Below are 22,477 nucleotides of genomic sequence, written 5' to 3' on the forward strand. Positions count from 1 at the left end.
CAATAACTTACCGTACTACATACATAAGTAATATAAGGAGACTCACCCCAGTACAATGAGCTCCCCATACTTCACAGGTGCTTTAGCAGGGTGGTTTTCTTGATCAGGAGAAAACATGAGAGTGGCTGTTACTTATACTCCAGTATTATCAAGAGGTTTGGTGCACTTTTTTCATTATTTAGTCTGCAAGGAAATAAAAAGAAAAATGTTAAGTACACATTTATTAACCATGTAGCCGCTCCATATAAATTACTGCATATAAAACACAAAGCGTCTAAAGACAAAACATACAGGGCATCGGACATAGCCAAATAAGACTAAAATATTAATGGGCACGTGTCATCAGAAAATGACATGGTTAAAAAAAAAAATAAAAAAAATGAAAAGATATATATTTTATGCGTGGAATAAAAAGTTTATTTATATTTTGTATATATCACACAATCCTCCAATATTATGTACAAAAATGAACACAGCACTCCCAAAATAGAAAATGTGAAAAATTTAATAGCCTATAGTGACAGCAATGTTTCTGTCCAATTTAGGACCCCTCAAGAAGCTTTAGAAAGGTTGGCGTCACTATGGGCTATTAAAGTTTTCAAATTTTCTATTATTGAAGTGCTGCCTACATTTTTCACATGTAATATATAGATATACAGTGAAGGAAATTATTATTAGATCCTTTGCTGATTTTGTAAGTTTGCCCACTGACAAAGACATGAATAGTATACAATTTTAAGAGTAGGTTAATTTTAACATTGAGAGATAGAATATCAAAAATAAAATCCAGAAAATCACATTGTATAAATTATATAAATTTGCATTTTGCAGGGAGAAATAAGTATTTGATCCCCTACCAATCACTAAGAGTTCTGGCTCCTACAGACCAGTTAGTCACTCCTAATCAACACGTTAGGCTACTCTCACACTTACGTTAGGAGGCGCAGCGTACGCTCGGCGTGAAGCTCTGCCCCCTGCCGCGCCTCCTCCGCCTATGGGCACATGACGCTGCATGCGACCTGCCTACCCTATTTTTAGCATTGGGTATGCAGGCTGTGCGCAGGTATGCTTTTGCCGGCGCATGTGTCCCTCTGACGATGCGCCGGCCACACCAAAATGCAACACGTTGCCTTTGGCGCAGGTCGGCGCACCGTCAAAAGGATGCATGGGCCGCAAACGCATACCAGCGCACGGCCTGCATACTCAATGCTAAAGATAGGGTGCGCAGGTCGCATGCAGCGTCATGCGCCCATAGGCAGAGCAGCCTGGATGAGGCGTGGCAGTGGGCGGAGCTTCACGCCGAGCAGACGCTGCGCCTCCTAACGTAAGTGTGAAAGTAGCCTTAGCTGTATTAAAGACAGCTGTCTTACATAGTTACTTTTTTAAAAAGACTCCTGTCCACAGACTCAGTCAGACTCTAAGCTCTACAACATGGGCAAGACCAAAGAGCTGTATAAGGACATCAGGGACAAGATCACAGACCTGAACAAAGCTGGAATGGGCTACAAAACCATAAGAAAGATGCTGGGTGAGAAGGAGACAACTGTTGTTGCAATAGTAAGAAAATGGAAGAAATACAAAATGACTGTCAATCGACATCGATATGAGGCACCATGCAAAATCTCACCTCGTGGGGTATCCTGGATTATGAGGAAGGTGAGAGATCAGCTTAAAACTACACAGGGGGAACTTGTTAATGATCTCAAGGCAGCTTGCACCACAGTCACCAAGAAAACCATTGCTAACACATTACGCCGGAAAGGTTTTAAATCCCGCAATGCCCGCAAGGTCCCCCTGCTCCAGAAGGCACATGTGCAGGCCCGTCTGAAGTTTGCTAATGAACACCTGGATGATACTGTGAGTGATTGGGAGAAGGTGCTGTGGTCAGATGAGCCAAAAATTGAGCTCTTTGGCATTAACTCAACTTACCGTGTTTGGAGGAAGAGAAATGCTCTCTATGACCCAAAGAACACCATCCCCACTGTCAAGCATGGAGGTGGAAACATTATGTTTTGGGGGTGTTTCTCTGATAAGGGCACAGGACTACTACACCGCATCAATGGGAGAATGGATGAAGCCATGTACCGTAAAATCATAAATAGACTCATAGAATCGTAGAGTTGGAAGGGACCTCCTGGGCCATCTGGTCCAACCCCCTGCTCAAAGCAGGATTCGCTAAATAATCCCAGTCAGATGTCTGTCCAGCCTCTGTTTGAAGACTTCCATTGAAGGAGAACTCACCACTTCTCATGGCAGCCTGTTCCACTCATTGATCACTCTGTCAAAAAGTTTTTCCTAATTTCTAATCTGTGTCTCCTCCCATTCAGTTTCATCCCATTGCTTCTAGTCTTTCCTTGTGCAAATGAGAATAAAGATGATCCTTCTACAATGTGACAGCCCTTTAGATATTTGTAGACAGCTATTAAGTCTCCTCTCAGTCTTTTTTGCAAACTAAACATTCCCAAATCCTGCAACCTTGCCTCATAAGACAGGGTTTGCAGACCGGTCACCATTCTGGTCGCTCTTTTCTGAACTTGCTCCAGTTTGTTGATGTCTTTTTTAAAATTTGGTGCCCAAAACTGGACACAATATTCCAGATGAGGTCTGACCAAAGAGGAGTAGAGGGAAATAATGACTTCACGTGATCTAGACTGTATGCTTCTGTTAATACATCCTAGAATTGCATTTGCCTTTTTTGCTGCTGCATCACACTGTTGACTCATATTCAGTCTGTGATCTATTAGTATACCAGTCTTTCACATGTGCTGTCACTTAGCCCTATTCCTCCCATTCTGTATATGCTTTATTCATTTTTATTGCCCAGATGTAGTACTTTGCATTTTTCCCTGTTAAAAACCATTCTGTTAAACTGGAGCAGTGGGCAGCAACTATTTATATCTTTTTGAATAATCTCTCTCTCTCTTCTCTAGTATTAGCTATCCCTCCAAGCTTTGTGTCATCAGCAAATTTAATCAGTTTACCCTCAATTCCTTCATCTAAATCGTTGATAAAGATGTTGAACAATACAGGGCCCAGGACAGAGCCCTGTGGTACCCCACTTGAGACATTCTTCCAACTGGATGTGCAGCCATTTACGACCACTCTTTGGGTCCGATCACTAAGCCAGTTATGAATCCACCTAACAGTTGCCTTGTCCATTCCATACTTAGTCATTTTTCAGTAAGGATTGTATGAGATACTTTGTCAAATGCTTTGCTGAAGTCAAGATATAGTATATCTACAGCATTTCCTTGATCCACCCAATCAGTGATTCCATCATAGAAGGAAATTAAGTTAGTCTGACATGACTTATTAGTTACAAACCCATGCTGACTCTGTTTAATCACTTCATTCTTATCCAGGTACTGACATACATATTGTTTAATAATTTGTTCAAAGATCTTTCCTGGTATAGAAGTCAGACTCACCGGCCTATAGTTGCCTGGGTCCACCTTCTTCCCCTTTTTGAAGATAGGAACAACATTTGCTCTTCTCCAGTCTTCTGGGACTTCTCCTGTTCTCCAAGAATTTTCAAAGATTATGGAGAGGGGTTCAAAAATTTCTTCTGCTATCTCCTTCAGTACTCTGGGGTGTAATTCATCTGGACCTGGAGACTTGAATTCATTTAGGTTAGCTAAGCGTTTCCTCACTATCTGGTTATAGATATCCTGGATTCTTCTATTCCCTTAATAGGACAGTGAAGAACAGTTAATGTTACATTTCCTTTCTGAGAGAAAACAGATGCAAAATAGGAATTTAAAAGTTCGGCCTTCTCAACATCCTGTCATACCATTTCATCATTTTCATCCTGTAAAAATCCTATAGCATCTTTGACTTTTCTTTTACTTTTGATATATCCCCAAAATCCTTTATTATTGCTTTTGACATCTCTTGCAAGCCTCAATTCATTGTCAGCTTCAGCTAATCTGATTTGTGCCCTGCAGGTTCTGCAGACAGCATTATATTCTTCTTTAGATATGCTTCCCTCTTTCCATTTTAGAAACATTTTTTTCTTCCTTTTTAGCATGTGCTTAAGTTCTGTGTTCATCCATCCTGGCTTCCTTAAATGCTTCCTATTCTTCCCTCTTTTCGGAATTGTTAATTGTGCTTTGAGAATTTCATTTTTCAAGATTTCCCATCCTTCCTGGACATTTTTGTCTTTAAGGATATGCAGCCATTGGATCCCTCCAATTCTCTTTCTGAATCCCTTAAAATCTGCCTTTCTGAAATCTAACCTTGACGTCTCAGTCTTCACAGGTCTTCCTCCTCTAGTTATCCAAAATTCTAAAATAGCATGGTCGCTACCTCCTAGGGTCCCAGCCACTTTTACCTCCTCAACCATTTCCTCCCTGTTTAGAAGGATTAGATCCAAGGTAGCAGTTCCCCTTGTTTTCTTCCCTAACTTTTGGAAGATAAAGTTGGCAGCAAGAGAGGATAAGAATTTCCTTGACCTGTTAGTTTTGCCTGAGAAAGATTCCCAACAAATGTCTGGATAGTTGAAATCTCCCATGACAACTATGTCATTTTTTTGGAGAACTTGGCCATTTGATGCATAAAGTTAAAAGCACTCCTTCTGTATGTGTTCCACAAAGGACACTTATAAAACAGGTGCTTAAAGGGGGTATTCCCATCTCCAAGATCCTTTCCCAGTATGTAGTAGGTGTAATAACATTAGCAAATACCTTCAATTAGAAATGTGGTATAGTTTTTCTGATTAGCTATGTCCTCATGTTCAGGCATTGCAGGATCTTAGGGATCCATGGTTAGGACCACTGATATAGTTACAATTAGTTAGCTAGTTGATAGTGGTAGTAACCATGGATTCCTAAAGTCCTGCAAATTAGGAAAGACATAGCAATTCAGAAAAACTATACATTTATAATTTGCTAACATTATGACACCTACTACATATTGGGATAGGATCTTGGAGACGGGAATACCCCTTTAAGTGCTAGAATATGTAAATTCGAGGGGAAAAGAAAAAAAATTTAGGGACCAACTATAATGACTTGGGTCCATGTAAGAGATCAGACCAGATCTCACATCACATGCAGAATGACAGAGAAACTTGTTCTAGGCAGTGCTTAAATAAAAGGGCGCTTATGTAATGGGCGATTTGTGGGTTATGGTTACTGTGCCTTTAAATAAAGGTACAGAACCAACATAATTGAGGAGTTTAGCTGTTATTTCATTAAATCCATGGCAGATGTAGTGAAATGACGGCCGGCCCGGATGTTCGGCCTGGGTGAGACGCATCTCATAGTAATGAAATATGAATTATACATGGAGGCATGAAGATTACATTCTGGATTGTGTCAGAGCTTAAATTAGTAACCTTGACAGTAACGGAGCCTGATGTGTCATCTTTAATCTCTGCAGACATCCTACAGACCCTGCACTCCAGTTTTCTCGCAATAGACATGTAAAATTCAGGTATCGCAGGTTGCATACCGCCAAAGGAAATAAAAAGCAGCGCAGGGACGAAGAGCGGAACCCATAACACAACGTATATAGTGTAGGTCTCGCTTTCCACATGGACCGTTTTGTTCTCCAGCGCTCCTGACCTTATCTAAACTATTCCTCAAAATATTTTAAAAAGGGCTGGTTATGAGGGGAAAGGAGAGGGGTTTCTCCGCTTCCACATCAGGCAGTGACACGTTATTCCGGGTATTTCCCAAAATGAAGAGCCCTCACCAAACATTGTGCAAGCAATGGCGACGGGAACATTGCTCATAATGTATACATCGTTATTACTACTAACCTCAGGTTACTGGGGAAGGCAGGACGACAATCGATGGGCAGAGCCATGGCTGCACTAAAGCCAGAGATTCTTATCACTGAGCTTCTTATACGGTCATTGCCCCCGATGTATAACATCCGGCCCACCACAGTGCTGTCTGCCTCTACATTGGTGACAGAATGGCTCATCCTAAAGCGCTCACCGATACCAGCGAGGTCCTGTAATAGGTGTGGAGGAGCAGAGAGCATAAAGGTCACCAACACTCCCCTGACTCCAAACTCCCCCTGGAATTGACCAGGACAAAAAAAATCCCTGTCTGGAGATTACTTTTTTTTTTCCTTCAGGCCTTTCTATGGCTGAGAAGCTGCATACAAGCCTTACATCACCAAGCACAATGCCAAGACCGGAGTGAGTGGTATAAAGCACGCCAACACTGGAGCACAGGAGTAAAGGCAACAAGTTCTATGGGGTGGCGACCTTAACTAACCGCACAGAGCCTGGATTTTATCCCCAAGAAACATTCTTTGGGATGATCTAGAACAGAGACCGTGAGCCTGGCTGGCTCCTCCAACATCAGCATCTGAACTTACAAATGCTGTTCTGGAAAAATAAGCAAAAACTGGTAAGTGGAAGCCGTTATAATTAGGAAGAAACTGACTCCATATTAATGCCTCTTGATATAGAAAGAGGTGAAAAGCTCCTGCGGGTGTAAATGTGGCAGAGTCCCAATACTTTTGTCCATATAGTGCATGAATATGGCATTATGGAGCTGTAGGGATGTGTGCTGCCATACCATGGTCAATTTATTGTTTTATTTGGAAGACACGCGCCCTTAAATGCAATGTTCTGGGTGTAATATCATGCATCACCCACTATATCATTTAGATGCACAGTCCAGCCTCGATGCTTCTCAGCAGGGTCTCCATTACAGCTTTGGAAATCATGGCATCCAGCGATGACTTTCTCCCTTCCCATTGTTGAAGACATGTCCATGGGGGAGGGGGGAGGTTGGACGTTCGGTACTTGCTGTCATCTTTGGAAGCCATCAATGTCACATATGCGATAGTTCACATATGTAATGACTCCTGTCCTGAGACCAACAGAATTTAAAGATGTAACCTTGACATTCGTCCTCATCTGCAACATGCAAACGGTTAATCAGAAAGGCAGAATAGCCCTGCATGGATCTGGCAAGGAAACTCTGGGCTCACATTTCCTCAGTGCGGTGTCAAACCAACTTCCAGAACATAGCAACTGTAACTACCGGCAGCAGCGACACGGGAGACATAAACTTAGTTGGTTGCAATAAATCAAGAGACGTCTGTGGCACAAAGAGCGATGGAGAAGTGGGAGTTATTGCACCATCATTACAGGCTCCCGTGAACCATGATTCAGACCTGACAATGCACCCCGGCTGCTTCATTACAAGCGACATGTTCGTAAAAACGGAGGATGTGATGTGTGGTTCAATTATATACCTGTGCCATTAATTCAGCATGGGAAGGAACATAAAGCTCTGGAGGACATTATCTGGGATATTATTGTACAAAGAGCTCGCCAACATCCCGACAGAGAAAAGGACCTGCCATTAACAGAAAGAGGCCACGCAGATATATCCGGTAGCAGCGCTGGTCAGCGACTGCTTAATAGCGGATTACAGCAGCTAGGACCAAGGACTCAAGTCACAAAGTTTTAGTTAGCATGTCTTGGATAATGTGTCTTTGGTGGGCTTTGGTGTCTCAGCTATAATATGGAGGCTAGTAAAGCAAAAACAGAACACTGCTGTGGCCCCTGAAGATGTGTATGTCTAAATGGCTCTTGTACATAAAGAGCACTTGTTCTGCCCACGATTTGACATGTATCCTACATTCTGCATCAGTTTCTCCCCTTGGCAGACTCGCTCTATTGTTTTCGTTTGACTCTGAGCTAGTGAGTTGACACTAACTGATCTGTCTCCTATACCCAGCACACACAGACAAGAGGGACTTCAGCTCTCCTATGACTATGTAACACATAACCTATTTGCAGGCACATGGTTTGGGACTAAGAAACCAAACCAGAAACTGAGTCATGTGACAAAGCCCTTTAAAGAGTCAATATTAACTTTTAAAGGTTGCTACTTCCAATAGGCGACTTTAAGGATCCGGTCTTCTTTCTCGCTCAAGAGGCTACTTGTATATTCAACCTCTTATGCCTACATGTCTCGTCAAGAAGGATTTTAGTTTTCCAATGCGTTTGAGGGGTTCAGCAGTATGTCATAAGTGGAGAAAGAAGAATATCTGACAAGATATTAGGATTCTTCTACGATTGATTTAAGCAGTGTGTTAAACATCAGTGGCCATTTAAGAGGTTATCTGGGAGTGTACACACATTGCCCTACTGACTCAAAACAAAGATTTTATGATCTCACACCGTTGGGGTGGCGCATCACTCAGGAGTTACATCCGCATACAGTTCGTCATCAGCCGATGAGTTCAAGTGACAGAAGAGCATGACATCACAGCAGCCGTGTGTCACAGCATAATGACAATATATTACACATGACCGATAGGTGCAGACCCCGGCGCTGGGATGTGCAGGTCTCTCGAGAACAGGACCAGCGGAGGGAGGGAGTGGAGGGGTGGCTGTGTATGGCGGACTCACTACATTCACTTACTCAGCTGTTTTAGGAACTACCATAGAAGTCAATGGTTAAAGCTATGAATATATAAGACCATCTTTCTATTCACTGCAACCAAAAGACTCCTCCAAGATGGCGCTGCCTGCGCAGTAGCAGTTATCAGTGATCGCCGATAGCTGCTACTGCGCAGGCGGCGCCATCTTGGTGGCAGGAATTTTTTTTTTCTCTCTAGCAAGATGGCGCTGCTGGCTAAGTAGCAGCTGTCGGATCACCAATAGCTGCTACTACGCAGGCATGGCCGGCAACATTTTCAAATGCGTTTTTTTTTTTTTAGGAACATCAGGAGAACAGCAAAGAATTTAATAAATAAAAATAAAGTACATATGAGATCAGACTGAAGGCAGAGCAGGTCCACCGCCTGCCCGTAGAAGGGTTTTTCTTCCCCTCCACCCCCAAGATATACAGTATATAATATTAATCATATAAAATAGGGGGCAAGTCAATGAGGGAAGCCATACACGAATACCTAATCAGAGCACCACATGAATTCCCCGAACATTTTGTCCTGGACGGTCAAGAGGTCTTCCCTTCTTCCACTTCAATAGCATTCCTTACTGATGCAAGGAGTTCCTCCATATCTTCAGATGAGAAATAATATTTCTTATTCTCCAGGCCAAGTCTGGGGTTGAGGTTAATTCACCCTTTTCCAGCACTTCTTCGGGGATAGACACACGATCTCCCTGAGAGTTTGAGTCTGAGTCTTCTAGACTAATTTTCCTCTTTATAGCCCCTGAAGTAGTTCAGGATGCAGACTGAGAAAAAGAGGGAAGATTCAATTTCTTGGCGAACCATCCCCTTAATTTCTTCCATTAAGAAAGGCAGTTCCTCTTTGACGACCTTGTCCGTGCATTCCTGCCATAGTGGTTTCCTATGGGAGGATGAAAGCTTCCTAGCACAACTTGCACATTTACAGCTTGCCACTTTAACTTTACTTTTTGGTGCAGAATCCTTGTTCCCCTGAACGAGAGGGGAGAAGGAAGAAGATTAGGCTAAAGAAATACAATCTGCACCAAAAAGAAATACCTACCATTGCCAGGAAACTTACTGGGACTGGGTTAGCATTGGGCTAACAAACCCTCAAGAAGCCCAATGGATAGGTTCTACAACTTAGGGTGTCTTCTGTCCAGGGCATTTATATCCGAGTGACCGGACCCAGCGCGACCTCATCCCACCGGTGATACTCCTCCCTCTGGTCTGAATGTGAAAACAAGGGAGGATCCCTTGCACTCGCCAGCAGAGAGACTGTCCGTTGAGTCCCCTCCATGAGATCTGGCTGCAACGCTGAATGAAGACAATCACCCCGAAACGCACGTGACGGAGGAGGGAGCAGTAAGGCTGGGGGAGTTCAGGGAGGCCCCCAGCCATTCCACTATGTCCAAAGGCGCAGGACGTATGGCACAGTCTTGTGCCTGAAGGAGACAGGAGCAGCAAGCGAGGATGAAAGTGCAGCGAGTGTTCTCCGCTGTCCGGCTCGAATTCCAGGTATACAGGAGGCTCTGCCACCGGCCACAGAGCACATCAGGAGGACCTCTTTATGCCCCATAGGGACAGGAAAACCACTAGAGAGAGGATGTGCTTCCTGTCCCCCATTAGGGTGGGTAGTGATCCTCCTATGGTGCGGTTATGGAGGGTGACTAGAGAAAAAGCATATTCAAGCCAAATGCCAACGCAATACAATATATTGCTTTTTCATATATCGAGTGCAAGCGACTTAGAATCCAGGTGTAGGGCGCATCTACAGCTCTTTCTGAATAATGATGTTCGTGAATAATGAAGCCCCAGATGTGCCGGATTCTGCACAACCTTACACAATGCTCTGATTAAGTCTAGTCCACAATGCACAGTAAAGCCTCTATATTGAAGCCAATAGCTGGCACTTATAAAAAGGCGGCATTTGTTAGGTTTTACCCATCGTAACGGCAGTGAAGACCAACTAAGGTAAGAGACGCTGCAGTCATTCCTAGAAGGTAAACTCATTAGTTCTGGAAGACACACAGAGCTCGCTGCTTTCCAGCAGGAGTTACGGCTCTACGCAGAAGCTCACAGAGGCAGCACTGTGTATGGACGTCTGCACCTGATCCTTTATTAAGCCAACATATACACAAGCCCTGCTCTCAATATTCATGTGTGGTAACATCCAGGTCTTCAAGGGTCACTAAAGTCCAAAAATAAACAAAAACTACCAACAGTCGCCTTAATAGCATCCTCCACTGTACAATACAATCTCTGCAGTGTATGAAAATCATTGACTATGTGTCCCGTTACACAGACGCACCAGCGATCCCGACAACGATACGACCTGGCAAGGATCGCTGGTGCATCGCTACATGGTCGCTAGTGAGCTATCAAACAGGCAGATCTACTCAATGACGCAGCAACAATACGGCGATCCGTGTAAAGACCTCGGCGGTCGTTGGGACCTTGTCACACAGCAGCTATTCTGACGACTCAGACCTCGATAGGCGTGCTTCAATGAGTTAGATCGTTGTTGTTGTTATGGTGTCAAACACAGCGATGCATGCTGGCCAGCGGGACACCAACAATCAAAAAATGGCCTAGGACATTGAGCACGATCAGCGAGATCGCAGCGGGGTATGGTCGCAGCTGTGTGTCACACGTAGCGAGATCGGTGGCGAGGTCACTGTTGTGTCACAAAACCTGTGACGTTTCAGCGATCTTGCTAACAATCTCGCTATATGTGAAGTACCCCTATGTAAAAGAGGTTGATTCAATGCTTTGTCTGCAATGGGGACCAGCAGAGTCATTATCTGAGACTGACTCCTTCAGACAGTGATTACCTGGGAAAGATGGGCTCCAGATAAGTTTATCTGTAAGAGCCCCGTCACACAAAGCGATCTCGTTAGCGAGATCGCTGCTGAGTCACAAGTTTTGTGACACAACAGCGATCTCACCAGCGAGATCGCGGTGTGTGACAGCGATCAGCGACCGGCCCCCCTGCCGGTATCGCTGACCGCTCTTGGAAAGCCCTGGACATTTCTTTGATCGCTGGTCTCCCGCTGGCCAGCACGCATCGCTGCGTGTAACAGGCGGGAGACCAGCAATCAGCTGGTAACTAACGTACACATCAGGTATCTAAGGGACGTGCGTCACTTAGAAACCCGATGTGTACCTCAGTTACCAGCTCCCTGCATCAGCGCGCTGGTAACTAACGAACACAGCGACGCCGCGCACTCGGCGTCGCTGGTGCTGATCGCTGGTGAAGCTGCCGGTTTGACAGCTCACCAGCAATCATGTAGCAACTCACCAGCGATCCTGACACGTTGATATCGTTGTCGGGATCGCTGGTGAGTCGCTATGTGTGACGGGGCCCTTAGACATGTGGATCAGTGTTCGTTTAAAGGAAAGCTGACACTAGGTGCTTGCTACTCAATCTGAGAGTAGCATGATGTAGGGACAGAGACCCTGATTACACCGATGTGTCACTTACTGGGCTGCTTGCTGTAGTTTTCATTGATTTTTTTAATCAATCTAAGATTCTCTCTAGAGGACTAGTAAACCTGAAGCCAGGTAGTCCTCCAGATTTTTAAGCTCTGTATAACCCCGCCCCCAACACTGATTGGCAGAAAGCTGCCAATCAATAGTGTGGGTGGGGCTACAGAGCTCAGCATTCAGAGGACTGGTAGGTCTGCATCAGATAAAACAGGGATTTTATCAAGACTGCAACAAGCATCTCATTAAGCTATCTCTCTCTACAATCAGGATCTCTGTCCCTACATCATGCTGCGCTCAGATAGGGTTAACACAAACCTGATAACAGATTCGTTTTAAACACACCTTACCTAGACTGATGCAAATTGCATGGGGACAGTCAATGTGCTCATTCAGTCTACAGTTTGCCTATTGTTTGCACGGGGAGGTGTATGGCAAACAACGCTCATTATAGAATCAACATAAATGGCCTATTCTGAATGAGCAGTTAGCTTGTTTGTCAGCATGTTTACATACACCAATGAGCATCCACGTTCTTATGACAAATTATAGGCTGGTAAAAAGGGGCCTTAAAACTATGAAAATGAGGACCACCATAAATATGAGGAATACAATTCCTAAAGTTAAAGTATATTTTTTTTTATATGAAACCAAATATATAATATTATACATATATATACACACACACACACACATTACACACTTATTTCACAAAAAAAAATGAATGTATTGTAACGTTTGTGTGCGTATTAATACATTCACCGTCCGCTGCGCACTCCTGTGTCCAGTGCCGGTCTTCTCCTCTTCTCAGCGACGTCACCGCTCTGCAGACTCTCCGGGTCACACTGCGCTCTGCAGTGACTTTTACAATGTAAGCATATGAAGTGGCAGAGCAAGACGCCATAGGTTTACACTGTAAAAGAGACTTCTGGCTCAAACAGAAGATAGAGTAAACCAGATAGTCGCAATTGCGGTGATGTCACTGAAGAGGAGCAGAACGGCACTGGACACGGGAGAGAGTGGAGGTAGGAGAGTATATTAACACACTCACACTACACGCATATATAAAGACACTTAATTAAAATATATATACACATATTATATATACACACACACACACACACACACGGGAGTGATTTTTTAAGATTATACCACATATTACTTTACAATAAAATCATACCACTTTGTAATCCGAAAACGGTCTTGGTAACAAAATATGGACTTAGAGGAATCTACATTTCATATTTTTTAGTAACTATAGCTACTACTGGTTCAAATACACACTACAGACAGCCATACATCTTATATAGCCATCAATCTAAAGTCTTATGCACACAATTGTGCCTGTTTTTGCATCTGCAAAAAAAAAAAAAAAAAAAAGTGTATGGATGGTTTCCGTGTGGCATCCAGTTGTAATGGACACCACAGACTTGAATGGCTGATCTGCTAACCCAGGACATGCACAGAGGTTACCTGACCAGACACCAGGCCAGGCATCCCTCCGACACACCAATACACACGAATGTTTGGGCCTGCCGAGTATGTGTTCTCAATGGGGAGAGGGGGATAAGCTGCTGCCAAGAACAGTTTATCTTCTCTAAGAAAGAAAGGATCGGACAAGAATTAAACATGTCTATCTCTTCTTTCCCACATCAACCATCAGGAAATAGGTAGGCCACCATACATGTTAGTTCTTCTAGGTAGTCTGTATTCTGCTCCTAGTACAGCCTGCAGAGGGTGGTGTGAAGGCCTAGAAGACATGGCACTTTCCGCAGGCACTCCCCGTTACCAAATTGAGGCACGTTCCTTTAGGACACCAGGAAAGTTCTAAGGCAGACACCACAAATCTATAGGCGCTCATTACATGACGGAGGCCGTGCTGTCTTTTTTGGCCACTATGGTAGTGGCAGACAGGGAAACAAAAAAAAAAAAAAAAAAAAAAAGTGTGTGCAATTTACATTTCTTGCTCTTACATATATCCGTAGCATGACATGTACAGTGCCATAAAAGAAAAAAAAAAAAAAACACAATACCTAAACCTCTATCAGTGTCGACAACTGCCATTACCCGCGCCATCAGCGACTAAAGGCCCCGTCACACTAAGCGACTCACCAGCGATCCCGACACCGATATCAAGGTGTCAGGATCGCTGGTAAGTCGCTATGTGATCGCTGGTGAGCTGTCACACAGACAGCTTCACCAGCGATCAGCACAGCGATGCCGAGCGCCCGGCATCGCTGGCCATCCTGTAAAAAATAGAATCAAAATAAAAAAATATAGTTATTCTCACCTTCCGACGTCCCGTTCAGCCATCCTGCCTCTCTCCACGCTCCGGTCCCAGTGATCCTTTGCACGAATGACCGCGAGATGTCACAGTCTCGCGGGATAACAAAGTCTCGCGGTCATTCGTGCAAAGGATCACTGGGACCGGAGCGTGGAGAGAGGCAGGATGGCTGAACGGGACATCGGAAGGTGAGAATAACTATATTTTTTATTTTATTATTTTTTACACCTGATCGCTGGTCTCCCGCCTGTCACACACAGCGATGCGTGCTGGCCAGCGGGAGACCAGCGACCAAAGAAATGTCCAGAGATTTCTTCCAGCGATCAGCGATACCGGCAGGGGGGCCGCTCGCTGATCGCTGTCACACATAGCGATCTCGCTGGTGAGATCGCTGTTACGTCACAAAAGTTGTGACTCAGCAGCGATCTCGCTACCGAGATTGCTTAGTGAGACGGGGCCTTAATGTAGAGCAAAGCACACAGCAGTAAGTAAAGAGCAGCAATCTGCGTGGCTGAATGCAACTTTATGTTCCCTGGTAGCAGCCACGTCAGGCTGACTGCAATGGTCGTCAGTTGGATCAGTGACAGGGAACCCTGACACGTGTGTGCTATAGCTGTATTATATGCCAGACTTTTACAAGTCCAGACATCCACTTTAACTGCACTCGTCAGTACATGAATAGCAAAAATGGAGCTTTTGTCTCTGAAAGACGAGAAAAAAAATTTAAGAGGGAATAAGAAATAATTACTAGGAAGGATAGGCCTGGAAGTGCTTCACACTGCAGGCGTTAACCAGTACGCAGCATCTGGGTTAATTTCACCACTGGATAAGTATCAGTAATGTATGATCCTGTGTGTAGTAACACACCAGTCGCAGTCTTCAGCTGTTCCCAGTGCCGCTCCAGTACTCTTCTGCAACAAGATGTGTTACTGGCTGGGTTACGTCAGTGTTTACTGTGAGGACTGGAAATCTGTTCTCAATGTAAGGCTAATTATATTCACTAAAGGGTTGAAACAAAAGCACAATAGGGTCTTATCCGGGTAAAATGTACAAATACTGCAAGTATTATACTCACTTTCTCAAAGAGAAAGTAAAGCCTGCATAGTAAGTCAGCCTGCTGCACGTCCAACGGTCCACAGCGGAACCGCACCACAGTTCAATAAGGAATAAATTCTTGGACTTTAAGTGCGCTGCCAGACAGATTCAATAACCACACAAGGTTAAAAAAGTTAACCCTTTAATCCCTACGCGTTTCGAAGCATAACGCTTCTTCTTCAGGGGTTGATACATCAACCCCTGAAGAAGCGTTATGCTTCGAAACGCGTAGGGATTAAAGGGTTAACTTTTTTAACCTTGTGTGGTTATTGAATCTGTCTGGCAGCGCACTTAAAGTCCAAGAATTTATTCCTTACTCAATGTAAGGCTAGAAGACTCATAACGACTTACATTAAAGAGAGATAAAAATCAGTGGCAATGACTTTCGACCAGTCAAAGTTGTGGTCACAAGATGGCGGAGAGATACTGGAGCGGTGCAGGAAACAGTAGAAGACTGCAACCAATAAGTATTTTACTACACACAGGGAATATTACTGATACCCATCTGATGGTGAAATAAATTCCGGAGTGGTACTTTAGTCTAACCACACAACTGACATATTCACAATAAGCATTACATCAGAAGAGGATTGTGCTGTTCTTGCAGCGAGCAGTGACGTGTCCACTTCTGAGTGACTATGTAATCCGGGATCATAATGATGTCAAAACGCAAAGAGAGGTTAAGAAGAAAGCTTCAGATATAGGAACACAGCAATGAGGAGTCTAAGCGAGTCCACACATTTATATAAAGTTGAACGAAATGGCCAGTTGAAATCATAACGGACAATCATCAGCTGGTTCAGTGGCACAAATGCCGACCTACATAAATGGTAATCATTCAAAACACAGCTAAAAAATTTGCAAAAAAAAAAAAAAATAATAATAATTGATGTAGTTTTTAATGTGTTTTGAGCCACTTAGAACCAATCATTCATCGGCCCATTTTCATCTTGTGTATTGGGACCATAAGACACTGATAATACTTTTTAACACTGACCATCCTTCAGACAGCTGCTAAAAATCTTCCATCTTGACACCTGCATACTTTCTGTCCTAGCAAGTCAGATGATGTGTAACATTAGCACCAGTTTGGTGACCATAGCAGTACCCAACTCTTTTCTATCTCACTGCAGAAATGACCTCATAGGGCCCAACTGGATCAGTTTTGTAATCAGGGACATGAGTCAGACATATGCGAACCAGGACTTATGTAAAAAAAAAAAAGGCAGCAGCAGAGCCTCTAATGTACCCCAATATATGACACCATCTTCTGTAAAACGTATCGCCCCCCTGTATGAAAGCTGAAGCGAACAGCTGACGCCCCGTCATGAAGACGCGCTGTCTTCCTCCACATTACGTTGCCGTATCTCAGATCGATGTGTGGGCTGCCAGGAACATTGAACATATTAATAAGATGGATATTTAAAGCAGCTGGCACCAGAACCAAAGAGATAAACCCACACGTAACAAGTAGAAGAATGCCCACATTACAAAGCGGGGCCCACATCACACACTTTCTGTCATTGTCCCACCACAGACAGAGCGAGCTGAACACGTGACGAAACCCATCTGATCTGTGTGTGCATGCCATCGTATAACCAGCTGACATCAGCTCGACCGCTACGGGAAACCAAAAAGGCACGAAGAAGAAACACCCCATTCGGATCTTAGGATATGAGGAATCAGATAGGCGGCTCTCCGACCTGTGAATGGGGTAAAGTGATAAATGTCTCTCCTGTTGTGGTGATGTGGACAAGCAGGACCCCATCTACCATTAGTGGAGAATTGGCTGTGTATGTACCAATTATGGAGGCCACCACGTGCTGCCTCTTCTCCAGTCATGCTCAGAAACAAAAATTGACCGATTAGCACCAATTCGCAATTGCTTTTCATCATATTTTTGGGCCAATCTAAGTCATCTGGCAAGGCAATGTTCTTGTCATATGTCACGTGTAATTTTTTCATAGTAGCCTTTTTATAGTTTAATAGCATTTTAGGAGCGTGTCCCCCTTGCTTAAATTCCAGAGTATTTGACCCAAAAAGGAACAGTATTAGACTTTCACTGGATGTGGATACAGCTCTCTATTCGGTGTGATTTCCGGCACAACAGGGTTTATTCTAGCAAATTTTGGGCTTTTCTGCTTTAGATTTGCAGGCTGAAAATCTGCAGTAGACAAAATCAAAAATCTCATACACGACAGCGATTACCTACGATACAGATTTTCAATCCATGGCATGCGAATTTATGCTTTTTCACTGCCGATTTCAGCTTTTGCAATGCTGAGCATGAAAGGAAATCCGTAACAGTTCTGCAATGAAATCAGCACGTGGAGATTCTGCTGTGTCTCTGTCCTGTGTGGACATACCTCAAACTGCATGGGTGAAAAAAAAAATGAAATGCAAAGGTGCCCCATTTAAAGCTTTCCGTGCAGACCTAGATGTAATACTATCTGGCTGCAGAAATTGTTACAGAAAAAGCAAAATGTAAGAATTTATGCTGGAGAGATTGATGAACACTTGGATTGAGGAACGCACTTCAGTAAATCCGACAAGTTCCTGGTTTAAGCACAATCTGACATGCGCAATAGTCTGGGATTTCCCCTATAGATGTGAGAGCGGCCGGACGTCACCGGGAGGAATGTAAACCTTTAGAAGAGACGCAGAGCTCAGCTCCAGATTATCTCCACTGCCTGAATTTACACCTTGGAAAAATCAGTGACAGGTGGCAAAATGTGGGAGGATCTCCGCAATGAAGCCATCTGTCCCCCCCACCGCAGAGACCATGCAGCTGTTTGCTGAACCCCTTTACAGGCTCCTAAGAGGAAACTCTGCCTGCAGATCTGCCCGGCAGGTAGTAATGACAGTGTACAACATGAAATACATGTGCAAGATATCAGCCAAGTCATTGTGCAGGCTGGAAATAAAAAACAAAACAAAAACAAGACAGTATAAATCATTGCTTTGTCCTTTTCTCTTGGTAAAAGGCCATCGCTCCAGGGAAAGCTGGGCGACAACCAATATGACCAGATCTCCCTGAGGAGGGTGGGCAAAGTATGAGGCAGTAGGTATAATTGTAATATTGACAAGTGTACCCCCATTTATACCCAGATCTGATCAATACTCATACTATACAATTATGGCAAGTGTCCGATATGTCGCCTCATCCGTCACGGACAACACTAGGGCCTCATGATAAAGGAAAACATATTTCCTAAGTCACAATCAGAAAAGACAGAACCCAGAAGAGCACCCAATTACACACTTTCCCACACTTCATTAACAATATGAGCACTCAGAGTGTTGGATGCACAGAAAGTCAGGGGGAGACAGACTTCACTTTCAGATGGTCAGCTCTCTCAAGCAGGCAGTGAAGACTCCGACAATTTCTACATGGACTTTATTGACATCTCGGTGAGCCTATGTGCGATGCCGGACCTGAGAAAACCTACAGAACTGGTAGGCGGATGCCTTCACTTACCTCTGTAAGCACTCAGAAAGGAAGTGAGCAGTACAATCCAGAGCGACGTGTGGCAGTCCTCCTGCTAGCCTGCTGGCACGCACAATGTCCTGATTGCCTGCTTTCTTTTACTTATGTGTTTGGCGAGGGTTCTGACTCAGACGGGTGGGTAGGCACTATGCAAAACAGGTAAACAGCATCCCGCAACCAATAAGACAGCCTGTGATCTGACTCATTGCTCGGGAGCTGCCACACATTCATCTGTGGCTTCAAAAGGAAGTGAAAGGATGGATGCACGACTTCGGCAGCAGCTCCTCGCACACACACACACCTCCTACATCGCACAGACAGCCGGCAGGGAGCACGAGGAACACAAGCCTGTCGCCGTCATGTGATACTCCTCGTCGTCATCGGGAGCAAGAATGTCCACAAAGGGGGGATTCATTTCATGTCTAAATCAGATAAACGACAAGTGGCTTGTATCCCAAACATTACAAATAATGGAGAGAGGATGGACATAGAAAAAGACAACATACAGCAGCTTGATTTTACGAATCCCTTCATCACTTAAAATTAGAGGTAATCGATGGCCTGCTCCCACTGTAATAAAGCTATGCTCACTGCTCTCTCCTACAGGTTGGAGGTGTAAACTGAGTATGGACCATAGGCCACTATTGACACTGCGGCCACTGTTATGAATGGGTCACCGAGGAAAAAAAACAAAAGCTAAGTCTCAGAAAACCAGAGAAGTTGGTAACTATGCAGACTGCAGATCCCTGATTCTAACCACACAACAAGCAGCAGTCGTGGAGCGTTCCTACGTTGGTCCTAGACGCCTTGTCACAACCGGAGAGCTACATAAGCCTAAAGCAGGAAGAGAGGAAAACTAACTGCCCCAGAGCAGACCCCAAAGGAAAGACAGCCCCACACATGTATTGACGGTGAAACAAGATGAAAACACAAAAACAGGCAGGAAAATAGGCTGAGCAAACGATGGGGCCCGACTAACTAGAAAGGACAGGAAAGGAAAGCCACTGTCTGCAATCTGCCAAAAACCCTACCAAAAATAATGTCCAACACAACTGATAGCAAAATTAACCCTGAAATCACTAGACTTCTCCCACTATATCAGCACTCTGAAATATTCTGAGACAGAGCAAAAAGAGGCCAATCAAATAAGGGACAAAAAAAAGGCAAATTGGCAAATACAGATAAATAAGAGTGGAAATTCAGCACAGCCCAGCCTGGCTGGCTGACCACACAAAAAAACTGAATTGACCAACAAGAGCAAGTGTGAACATTAGCAAAAACAAACTTAACTTGAGAAGACTGGAACAGAGCTGAGTCCAAGACCTGAGAAGCAGACTGAATCACCAGCAACAGGATAGGGCCGTCAGCTGTCTTATATCCAGTCTGATACTCCAGAGATCCAATCATTATTTTCCTCATCAGGTGGCAGATCACTACCAATTAAACCAACCTCACTACCTCCTGTCACCACCAGAGGGAGAACGGAAGGAGAACTCTCAACTGGTGGAGGAGAGAATGAGCTCATAACAGGCCACTATTCACACTGCGGCCACTATTCACACTGTACGGGAACACGAAATCTACCATGCTTTCCCAGAACAGTAAAAGAAATGTATACAGTGCGGTATGCCATTTTTCTTTTTACAGTAGAAGCCTATGGTCGATATCTCATCCAAAGCCTACATATTTGGACACAACACAACCTTTTCACAATCGGATATCCATCATTGTATACCTCTGACGTAGGCTAAAAGAAGGGATCGCTAGTGTCTAGTGCAGGGGTCCTCAAACTGCGGCCCGCGAAGGACTTTTACCCGGCCCCTGGCCAGGCTGACATTAACCGCACTGATTGGTTCACCACGGCAGTGAGGGCGGTGCAATCAGCGCTGCAGCCGTGATGAACCAATCAGCGCTGCAGCTCACAAACACTGCCACCCCCCCTGACACGCCCACTAAAGAACTAGAGTGCAAACTCGCGGGCGGGATGAGGCGCCGAGGAAAGGCGTTGTGAAGCCCTCAAGCAGAGACCACACAGACCACGTGATTGTCATCACGCCGGCTGCGCGGCCTAATGATGTCACGCCGCCTGTGCCGGAAGAAGACTGAGACGAGCGGGCGCCTCTTCAGAACAGTGGGGGACATAGGCGAGTACTGGTTTTTTGTTTTTTTTTAACTCCGGGTCCTATTGGGGACCTGTGCTGCAAAATGGGGATGTTTACCTGCCTACTAGGGAGATGTGCTACGTATTGGAGACCTGTTCCTGCCTATTGGAGACCTGTTCCTGCCTATTGGAGACCTGTTCCTGCCTATTGGGGACCTGTTCCTGCCTATTGGGGACCTGTTCCTGCCTATTGGGGACCTGTTCCTGCCTATTGGGGACCTGTTCCTGCCTATTGGGGACCTGTTCCTGCCTATTGGGGACCTGTTCCTGCCTATTGGGGACCTGTTCCTGCCTATTGGGGACCTGTTCCTGCCTATTGGGGACCTGTGCTACCTATTTGGGACCTGTGCTGCTTACTGGGGACATTTACCTGCCTTTTAGGGACCAATGCTGCCTCTTGGTGATTCGTGCACCACACTAGTCTGAGCCTGAGGTAAAAGTGGAGTTCCACCAATATGGGCACTGGTGAGGCTGCATTGATGGGCACTGATCAGGCTGCATTGCTGGGCAGTGCATCTGTATGGGCAATTTTATTGTTGGTATATTGTTTTTGTAGCGCTGTATATATGTTGGTATTTTACTAATAGCAATTTTGAATCCATAGGAAACAATGATATCAAGAAAGAGAAAAAATTGACTCGAAGTGTAGGATATTCGAAGAACCCAAAAGAATCAGTAAGTTTGATGATTTAACTTTACTTCTTCATTTTTAATATTGTATTTGTTCCTATTTTGTTTTATGATTTCTAAATAAGATATGTGCAGTGTGCATATGAATTTGGTGCTAATTTTTTTAAAACTATATTCCGGCCCACCAATGGTCCAAGAGACCGTGATCTGGCCCCCTGTTTAAAAAGTTTGAGGACCCCTGGTCTAGTGTGTGACAATGCCTTGGAGCCCTGGCCACATAATAAATTAAAGGATCAATTTTAACCCCTTCACCCCCAAGGGTGGTTTGCACGTTCATGACCGGGCCAATTTTTACAATTCTGACCACTGTACCTTTATGAGGTCGTAACTCTGAAACGCTTCCATGGATCCCGGTGATTGACATTGTTTTCTCGTGACATATTGTACTTCATGTTAGTGGTAAAATTTCATTCAAATAACTTGTGTTTATTTGTGAAAAAAACGGAAATTTGGCAAAAATTTTGAAAATTTCGCAATTTTCCAACTTTGAATTTTTATGCCCTTAAATCACAGAGATACGGCACACAAAAAACTTGATAACTAACATTTCCCACATGTTTACTTTACATCAGCACAATTTTAGAACCAAAATTTTTTTTTGTTAGGAAGTTATAAGGGTTAAAAGTTGACCAGCGATTTCTCATTTTTACAACACCATTTTATTTTTAGGACCACATCACATTTGAAGCCACTTTGAGGGGTCTATATGATAGAAAATACCCAAAAGTGACACCATTCTAAAAACTGAACCCCTTAAGGTGCTCAAAACCACATTCAAGAAGTTTATTAACCCATTAGGTGCGTCACAGGAATTTTTTTGAATATTTAAAAAAAAAAAATGAACATCTAACTTTTTTTTTCCACAAAAAAAATACTTCAGGTTCAATTTT

The 22,477-nt window shown here is 44.1% G+C and overlaps 1 protein-coding gene across 1 annotated transcript in view; it reads right to left on the reverse strand.

The window, feature by feature from the left end:
* Positions 1–22,477, reverse strand: part of PELI1 (pellino E3 ubiquitin protein ligase 1) — a 61,756-nt gene that overhangs the window by 23,579 nt on the left and 15,700 nt on the right. The window contains exon 2 of the mRNA XM_073553761.1: positions 47–183. Within this exon, the coding sequence (XP_073409862.1) occupies positions 47–117 (71 nt within the window). The 5' untranslated portion in view covers positions 118–183. The remainder of the gene's footprint in view (positions 1–46; positions 184–22,477) is intronic.

Source organism: Dendrobates tinctorius, unplaced genomic scaffold (genome assembly GCF_039654945.1).
Source record: "Dendrobates tinctorius isolate UK_male_01 unplaced genomic scaffold, ASM3965494v1 ptg000203l, whole genome shotgun sequence".
Taxonomy (NCBI): Eukaryota; Metazoa; Chordata; class Amphibia; order Anura; family Dendrobatidae; genus Dendrobates; species Dendrobates tinctorius.